Source organism: Agelaius phoeniceus, chromosome 32, assembly GCF_051311805.1.
Source record: "Agelaius phoeniceus isolate bAgePho1 chromosome 32, bAgePho1.hap1, whole genome shotgun sequence".
Lineage (NCBI taxonomy): Eukaryota > Metazoa > Chordata > Aves > Passeriformes > Icteridae > Agelaius > Agelaius phoeniceus.
Genome location: NC_135296.1, coordinates 411,732 through 421,120, shown reverse-complemented (window position 1 = coordinate 421,120; position 9,389 = coordinate 411,732). Strand labels below are relative to the sequence as shown.

Sequence of the window (9,389 nt, the reverse complement as noted above, 5' to 3'; positions counted from 1 at the left end):
CCCCAAAAAATCAATAAAACCTCCACCAAAAAAAACTCAAAAAAAAAACCCCTAAAATCAATAAAACCTCCACAAAAAAAAACCTCAAAAACCCAAAAAAAACTAAAAAAAAACCTCCTAAAAATCAATAAAACCTCCCCCCAAAAAAACTCAAAAAAACCCCCAAAAATCAATAAAACCTCCCCCCAAAAAACTCAAAAAAAAAACCTAAAAAAATCAATAAAACCTCCCCCCAAAAAAACTCAAAAAAAACCCCCCAAAATCAATAAAACCTCCCCCTAAAAAAAACCCCAAAAATCAATAAAACCTCCCCCAAAAAACCCTCAAAAAAACTAAAAAAAAACCTGCCAAAAAATCAATAAAACTTCCCCCAAAAACCCTCAAAAAAACGAAAAAAAACCCCTAAAAATCAATAAAACCTCCCTGCAAAAAAACTCAAAAAACCCCAAAGAAACTAAAAAAAAAAAAAAACACAAAAAAATCAATAAAACCTTCCCCCAAAAACCCCCAAAAACCCTCAAAAAAATCAATAAAACCTCCCCCCAAAAACCCTCAAAAAAACCTCAAAAAAACACCCTCAAAAAATCAATAAAACTTCCCTCCAACAAAACCTCAAAAAACCCCAAAAAAACTCAAAAAACCCCCAAAAATCAATAAAACCTCCCCCAAAAAAACCCCAAAAAAACCCAAAAAACAAAAAATAAAAAAATTTTAAAAAACCAAACAAACAAAAAAACCCCCGGAACAATAAAACAATAAACCCCCCGACAAAAAAAACCAAAAAATCCCCAAAAATCTGGGGCTGGGGTTGAGCACAGAGCAGTGGGTGGGAATTCTGAGTGTGGGATTTTGGGTGTGGGATTTCCCAGGTGGGGTTTGGGGTGGTTTTGAGGCATTTTTTGGGTGTTTATTGAGATTTTTTTGGGGTGTTTTCGAGGGGGTTTTTTTGGTGTTTATTGAGATTTTTTTTGGGTGTTTTCGAGGCATTTTTTGGGGTGTTTATTGAGATTTTTTTGGGTGTTTTCGAGGCATTTTTTTGGTGTTTATTGAGATTTTTTGGGGTGTTTTCGAGGCATTTTTTGGGGTGTTTATTGAGATTTTTGGGGTGTTTTTGAGGAGGTTTTTTTGGGTGTTTATTGAGATTTTTTTGGGGTGTTTATTGAGATTTTTTGGGGTGTTTATTGAGATTTTTGGGGTGTTTTCGAGGCATTTTTGGGGTGTTTATTGAGATTTTTTTTGGGTGTTTTTGAGGCATTTTTTGGGGTGTTTTCGAGGCATTTTTTTGGGTGTTTTCGAGGCATTTTTTGGGTGTTTCTCGGCCGCGGTTTTGGGGTCCCCCCTCACAGCCCCAGCTCGGCCTTGGGGTGCAGCAGCCACCGCTCCTGGGGGTCCCCATCGCCCGGGGGGGGCTCGGGGCTGCTCTCGGGGGGGGGGTCCAGGGGCTCTCCCGGGGGGTCCCCGAGCTCCTCCAGGGGCTGGAACTGCAAATCCTCCTTGGCCAGGCTGTGGAAACGGGGCAGGGACACCCCAAAATCCACCCCAAAATCGTCCCCAAAAAAACCCCAAAATCCTCCCCAAAAATAACCCAAAATCATCCCCAAAAAAACCCAAAATCCTCCCCAGAAAAACCCAAAATCATCCCCCCAAAAAACCCCAAAATCATCCCCAAAAAAACACCAAAATCATCCCCAAAAAACCCCAAAATCATCCCAAAAAACCCCAAAATCATCCCCATAAAACCCCAAAATCCTCCCCAAAAAACCCCAAAATCCTCCTCAAAGAAACCCCAAAATCAACCCCAAAAAAACCCCAAAATCAACCCCAAAAAAAACCCCAAAATCGTCCCCAAAAACACCCCAAAACATCCCCAAAATATCCCCAAAATCATCCCCAAAAAAATACCCAGAAAAACCCCAAAATCGTCCCCAAAAATCCCAAAATCCTCCCCATAAAACCCCAAAATCATCCCCAGAAAAACCCAAAATCATCCCCCCAAAAAACCCCAAAATCATCCCCAAAAAAAACCCCAAAATCCTCCCCCAAAAAACCCCAAAATCCTCCCCAAAAAACCCCAAAATCATCCCCAAAAACCCCATAATCCTTCCCAAAAAACCCCAAAATCATCCCCAAAAAAAACCCCCAAAAATCCTCCCTAGAAACCCCAAAAATCCTCCCTAAATACCCCCAAAAAACCCCAAATTATCCCGGGAATTTTGGAATTTTGTGGGGGGATCCCAGAATTTGGGGGGGGTGGGGTCCCGGGATTTTGGGGGGGTTTGGGGATATCCCGGGTTTGGGGGGGGTTCGGGTTTTTGGGGGGAATCCCAGGATTTTGGGAGCCCTGGGGGATATCCCGGGTTTGGGGGGGGGTTCGGTGGATCCCGGGTTTTTGGGGGGAATCCCAGGATTTTTGGGGTTCGGGGATATCCCGGGTTTGTGGGGGGGGTTCGGGTTTTTGGGGGGAATCGCAGGATTTTGGGGGGGTTCGGGGATATCCCGGGTTGGGGGGGGGGGTTCGGATTTTTGGGGAAAATCCCAGGATTTTGGGGGGGTTCGGGTTTGGGTGGGTTGGGGGGGGGATCCCAGGATTTTTGGGGTTCGGGGATATCCCGGGTTTGTGGGGGGGGTTCGGGTTTTTTGGGGGGATCTCCCGGATTTTTGGGGGTGGGCGTGGTCCCGTTGCTGCTCACGTGACGTCGAAGGCGGAGCCGCGGAAGGGGCGGCGCGGGGGGGGCGCGGCCGCGGCCGTGTAGGGGGGGCGGGGAACGGCGGCGTCCCAGAACCGATCCCGCTCCAGCTCCGGGACCCCCCCGTAGAGCTCGTCCACGGCCAGCATGGACACCTGCGGAACCGGGGGGCACCTGGGGGCACCGGGGGGTACCTGGGGTACCTGGGGGCACCTGGGGCACCCCTGATACAACTGGGGTGACCCCTGATACACCTGCGGAACCGGGGGGCACCTGGGGGCACCTGGGGGCACCTGGGGGTACCTGGGGTACCTGGGGGCACCTGGGGCACCCCTGATACAACTGGGGTGACCCCTGATACACCTGCGGGAACCGGGGGGCACCTGCGGGCACCTGGGGGGCACCCCTGATACACCTGCGGGCACCTGCGGGCATCTCTGATACACCTGGGGGCATCTGGGGGAACCGGGGGGTACCTGGGGGTACCTGGGGGTATCTGGGGGTATCTGGGGGTACCTGGGGGCACCCCTGATACACCTGGGGGCACCTCTGATACACCTGCGGAACCGGGGGGCACCTGGGGGCACCTGGGGTACCTGGGGGCACCTGGGGCACCCCTGATACACCTGGGGGCACCGGGGGGCACCTGGGGCACCCCTGATATACCTGGGGGCATCCCTGATACACCTGGGCACACCTGGGGGCATCTGGGCACACCTGCGGGCACCGGGGGGCACCTGGGCACACCTGGGGGTACCCCTGACACACCTGGGGGAACCTGGGGGCACCCCTGATACACCTGGGGGCACCCCTGATACACCTGGGCACACCTGGGGGCACCGGGGGGAACCTGGGGGCACCTGGGGTTATCTGGGGGCACCTGGGGCACCCCTGATACACCTGGGGGAACCTGGGGGCACCCCTGATACACCTGGGGGGGCACCAGGGGCACGTGGAGGGACCTGGGGTCACCTCTCACACACCTGGGGGCACCTGGGGTCAGCTGGGGGCATCTGGGGTCACCTGAGCCCCCCCCCCACCCCCCCCACCACCTACCTGGGACCCCCCCCTCACCCACCTGTGCCCCCCACCCTCACCTGGGACCCTCCCCGCCTCACCTGGGACCCCCCCCACCCACCTGGGACCCCCCTCCTCACCCACCTGGGACCCCCCTCACCCACCTGTGCCCCCCGCCCTCACCTGGAAGTTGCGGTCAATCAGGGTGTTGGTCTCAAAGTCGTCGTCATCCTCCCCGAAGGGGTTAATGAGCTGCTCTGCCACCTGCAGGACAGGGCCAGGTGTGCCCAGGTGTGCCCCAGGTGTGCCCCAGGTGTATCCCAGGTGTGCCCAGGTGTGCCCCATGTGTGCCCAGGTGTACCCAGGTGTGCCCCAGGTGTGCCCCAGGTGTGCCCAGGTGTGCCCAGGTGTGCCCCAGGTGTACCCAGGTGTACCCAGGTGTATCCCAGGTGTATCCCAGGTGTGCCCAGGTGTACCCAGGTGTGCCCAGGTGTGCCCAGGTGTACCCAGGTGTATCCCAGGTGTGCCCAGGCGTACCCAGGCGTGCCCAGGTGTGCCCCAGGTGTACCCAGGTGTACCCAGGTGTGCCCAGGTGTGCCCCAGGTGTGCCCAGGTGTACCCCAGGTGTATCCCAGGTGTACCCAGGTGTGCCCCAGGTGTGTCCAGGTGTGCCCAGGTGTATCCCATGTGTACCCAGGTGTGCCCAGGTGTATCCCAGTTGTACTCAGGTGTACCCAGGTGTATCCCAGCTGTACCCAGGTGTATCCCAGGTGTGCCCAGGTGTACTCAGGTGTATCCCAGGTGTACCCAGGTGTACCCAGGTGTGCCCAGGTGTACTCAGGTGTATCCCAGGTGTATCCCAGCTGTACCCAGGTGTATCCCCCATGCCCCCAGGTGTACCCAGGTGTATCCCAGCTGTACCTTGAGCCAGCCCACGTAGAAGAAGAACTGCAGCAGGGTGAACACGGGCACGCCCAGGTCCAGCTCGTGCCCGGGGTAGCCCTGGGCGGGGTCCAGGAACTGCCGCCCCACCAGGCAGGTGAGGAAAAAGGTGTAAACGGCGATGGTCACCACCTGGGGGGACACAGGGACACAGGGGGGCATTGTCAGCACCTGGGGGGACACGGGGACATTGTCACCACCTGGGGGACACGGGGACATTGTCACCACCTGGGACATGGGGGGACATTGTCACCACCTGGGGAGGGGGACAACACCTGGCTGGGGTGAGTGGCGCCCGCTGTCACCCCCGCGTCGCCTCCGTGGCATCCGCTGTCACCTCCACAGGTGTCCCCAGGTGTCCCTCAGGTGTCCTCAGCCCTGTCCCAGATGTGCCCTCACTCCCCCCAGGTGTCCCTTCACTGTCCCCCAGTCGCTCCCAGTCCCTCCCAGTGCTCACCTGTGTGTGCCCAGGTGTGCCCCAGGTGGTGCCCAGTCCCTCCCAGTCCCTCCCAGTGCTCACCTGTGTGTACCCAGGTGTGCCCAGGTGTGCCCCAGGTGGTGCCCAGTCCCTCCCAATGCTCCCAGTGCCCACCTGTGTGTGCCCAGGTGTGCCCCAGGTGGTGCCCAGTCCCTCCCAGTGCTCCCAGTCCCTCGCAGTTGCTCCCAGTGCCCACCTGTGTGTTCACCAGTCCCTCCCAGTCCCCCCCAGTGCCTCCCAGTGCTCCCAGTGCCCACCTGTGTGTACACCAGGGGGACACTGATCCAGTCGTAGTGGAACAGGAGGCTGCAGTGGGCCCGGAACCGGTTCAGCTCCTGGAGGGGGGGGGTCCCAGGGGGCTCAGGGGGGTCCCGGGGGTCTCAGGGGGGTCTCAGGAGAGGTTTTGGGGTGGTTTTGGGGGGGTTCAGGGGGGTCCCAGGGTGGTTTAGGGGATCCCAGGGAGGGTCTGGGGGCTCTGAGGGGTTTGGGGTGGTTCAGGGTGGGCTCAGAGGGGGTTTAGGGGGTCCCAGAAGGGTCCTGGGGGTACCTCCATGAGCAGCTTGAGCGCACAGGGGGGGTTTAGGGGTGGTTTAGGGGGCTCAGAGGGGATTTAGGGGGGTCCCGGGGGTACCTCCATGAGCAGCTTGAGGGCGCAGGGGGGGTTTAGGGGTGGTTTAGGGGTCTCAGGGGTGGTTTAGGGGGCTCAGAGGGGATTTGGGGGTGTCCCGGGGGTACCTCCATGAGCAGCTTGAGCGCGCAGGGGGGCTCAGGGGTGGTTTAGGGGCTCAGGGGGTCCCCAGGTACCTCCATGAGCAGCTTGAGCGCGCAGGGGGGGTTTGGGGGTGGTTTAGGGGGTTCAGGGGTGGTTTAGGGGGTCCCAGGGGGTCCCGGGGGTACCTCCATGAGCAGCTTGAGCACACAGGGGGTGTTTGGGGGTGGTTTAGGGGGTTCAGGGGTGGTTTAGGGGGTCCCGGGGGTACCTCCATGAGCAGCTTGAGCGCGCAGTCGTCCCCGATGCGCCCCTCCTGCCGCGCCCGCCCCGCCAGCGCCCCGAACCACACGCACGGCACCCAGAACTTGTTGTAGGGAGAGCGCAGAGCCTCGAGCCGGCGCCGCTCCTCGCGCGTCAGGAACCCTGCGGGGACGTGACGTCATCGCCGGGCTGTGACGTCACCCTCTGAGCCGTGACGTCACCCTCTGAGCCGCGACATCACCCCCTGAGGTGTGATGTCACTCTGAGATGTGACGTCATCCCTGAGCTGTGATGTCACTCTGAGCCGTGACGTCACCCTCTGAGCTGTGACATCACCCACTGAGCAGTGATGTCATCCCTGAGCCGTGACATCACACCTGAGCTGTGACATCATTCCTGAGCCATGATGTCACCCTTGAGCCGTGACCTCGCCCACTGAGTGATGACATCACCCTTGAGTTGTGACATCACCCAGCGAGCCGTGACATCATCCCTGAGCCATGACATCACCCCCTGAGCTGTGACATCACACCCTGAGGTGTGACATCATCCTTGAGCTGTGACGTCATCCACTGACTCATGATGTCAACTCCGAGCTGTGACGTCATTCCTGAGCTGTGACATCACCCCTGAGCTGTGACATCACCACTGAGCAATGACATCACCACTGAGCAATGACGTCACTCCTGAGTCGTGACATCACCCGCTGAATGATGACGTCACCCCCCCTGAGCTGTGACATCACCCCACGCTGCCCTGACACCTTGGTGACGTCACTGCTCGCTCATTGGCCCACACCACATGGTCGGTGGTCACTCAGTGGTCACTCAGTGGTCACTCAGTGGTCACTCACCAGGCAGTCCCTGTGCCCATGGTCACTCCCTGGTCACTCACAGTCACTCAATGGTCACTCACAATCACTCAGTGGTCACTCAATGGTCACTCAGTGGTCACTCACCGGCCTGTACCAGGTGGTCAGTGGTGGGAAATCTCTTGTACACGGGTGTGCTGACCGCCCTGAGCACCAGCAGCGCCGCCAGGCTCCTGTAGCACAGCAGGCCCTGATACCCACAATGGCCACAATAACCCCTCCCTGGTCACTCAGTGGTCACTCAGTGGTCACTCACCAGCCTGTACCAGGTGGTCAGTGGTGGGAAATCGTTTGTACACGGGCGTGCTGACCGCCCTGAGCACCAGCAGCGCCGCCAGGCTCCCGTAGCGCAGCAGCGTCCGGCGCAGGAGCCGCCCCCCGCCGCGCGTCCGAGCCCCTCACGCTGCTGCCCACGGCCACCATGAGCCCGTCCGGGGCCGGCACCGTCCGGAACTGCCCCCACCAGCGCTCCAGCACCAGCGCCACGTAAAAACCTGCGGGGAATGGGGGGAATGGGGGGCACTGGGGGGAATGGGGGAATGGGAGAGAAAGGGGAGGGGCACTGGGGGTACTGGGAGTGGCACTGGGAGAATTGGGAGGGGTAATGGGTGGGGTACTGGGGTACTGGGACAACTGGGAGGGTACTGGGAAGACAGGGAGCACTGAGAGGGGCACTGGAGGGGAATTGGGGGCACTGGGAGAACTGGGAGCACTGGGAGGGGTAATGGGAGGGACACTGGGGGCACTGGGAGGGACACTGGGGGCACTGGGAGAACTGGGAGCACTGGGAGGAGGCACTGGGAGCATTGGGAGGGACACTGGGGGGAATGGGGAAGTTGTGGGGGATCCCGAGGGTGGTCCTGGGGATGGTCCTGGGAGTGCTGGGGGTCCTGGGGGTGGTTCTGGGGGTCCCAGGGGGGGTCCCGGGGGTGGTTCTGGGGGTCCTGGGGGTGGTTTTGGGGGTCTCGGGGGGTCCCGGGGGTGGTTCTGGGGGTCCCGGGGGGGTTCTGGGGGGTCTCGGGGGTCCCGGGGGTGGTCCTGGGGGTGCCGGGGGTGGTTCTGGGGGTCCTGGGGATGGTCCTGGGGGTCCCAGGGGGGGTCCCGGGGTGGTCCCGGCTCTCACCGAGCACGAAGGACACGGGGATCAGCTCGGCCGATTTGTCGCAGTACAGCACCAGCTTCTCAAAGAGGCGCCGCTGCTCCTCGGACAGCAGGAACCTGGCGGGACGCCGGCCGTGTCACCGCCCTGTCCCTGCCCTGTCCCTGTCCTGTCCCCATCACCGTCCCCATGTCCCTGCCGTGTCCCTGTGCCCCTCCGTGTCCCAGTGTCCCCACTCCCCGCCATTGTCTCCCATATCTCAGTGTCCCCGTGTCACCCCCCCTTGTCCCGCTGCCCCCTGTCCCAGTGTCCTTCCTGTCCCGCTGTCCCCACGGTGTCCCTGTGTCCCCATATCCCCCCCTGTCCCACTGTCCCCCTGTGTCCCCTGGTGCTCATTGTCCCCCCGGTGTCCCAATGTCCCCTCAATGTCCCCCCAATGTCCCAGTGTCCCGGTGTCCCCCCCGCTGTCCCAATGTCCCGGTGTCCCCCCAATGTCCCAGTGTCCCGGTGTCCCCCCGGTGTCCCCCCGGTGTCACCGGTAGGCCAGGCTGAGCCCCAGGTAGGCGGTGAGGAAGAGCAGCAGCTCCCGGTAGAGCAGTTTGTAGATGCTCCCGCGCCACAGCAGCAGCAGCCGCGAGAAGCCCCCGAAGCGCGCGGTGGCCACGCGGGACGTGTAGGTGACGGTCATGGGACGGACGGACGGACAGACGGACGCCTGAGGGACACAGGGACGTGTAGGTGACGGTCATGGGGACAGACGGACAGACGGACACCTGAGGGACACCTGAGGGACACCTGAGGGACACAGGGCACGTGTAGGTGACGGTCATGGGGACAGACGGACGGACAGACAGACGCCTGAGGGACGCCTGAGGGACACCTGAGGGACACCTGAGGGACACAGGGACGTGTAGGTGACGGTCATGGGGACGGACGGACGGACAGACGGACACCTGAGGGACACAGGGACACCTGAGGGACACCTGAGGGACACCTGAGGGACACAGGGACGTGTAGGTGACGGTCATGGGGACGGACGGACAGACAGACGGACGCCTGAGGGACACCTGAGGGACACAGGCACGTGTAGGTGACGGTCATGGGGACAGACGGACGGACAGACGGATGCCTGAGGGACACAGGGACGTGTAGGTGACGGTCATGGGGACAGACGGACGGACGGACACCTGAGGGACACCTGAGGGACACCTGAGGGACACCTGAGGGACACAGGGCACGTGTAGGTGACGGTCATGGGGACAGACGGACGGACAGACGGACACCTGAGGGACACAGGGACATGTAGGTGACGGTCATGGGGA

The 9,389-nt window shown here is 59.9% G+C and overlaps 1 protein-coding gene across 1 annotated transcript; it reads right to left on the bottom strand.

Annotated features, from left to right (window-relative positions):
• Positions 1–1,305: 1,305 nt before the first annotated feature.
• Positions 1,306–8,782, bottom strand: BEST2 (bestrophin 2). Its single transcript, XM_077192399.1, is given in 10 exon segments — positions 1,306–1,503; positions 2,691–2,842; positions 3,888–3,968; positions 4,626–4,778; positions 5,382–5,459; positions 6,105–6,259; positions 7,225–7,348; positions 7,350–7,462; positions 8,092–8,186; positions 8,604–8,782. Coding segments are annotated over 10 exon segments (1,266 nt in total). The 5' UTR covers positions 8,756–8,782; the 3' UTR covers positions 1,306–1,340.
• Between the last annotated feature and the right edge of the window lie 607 nt (positions 8,783–9,389).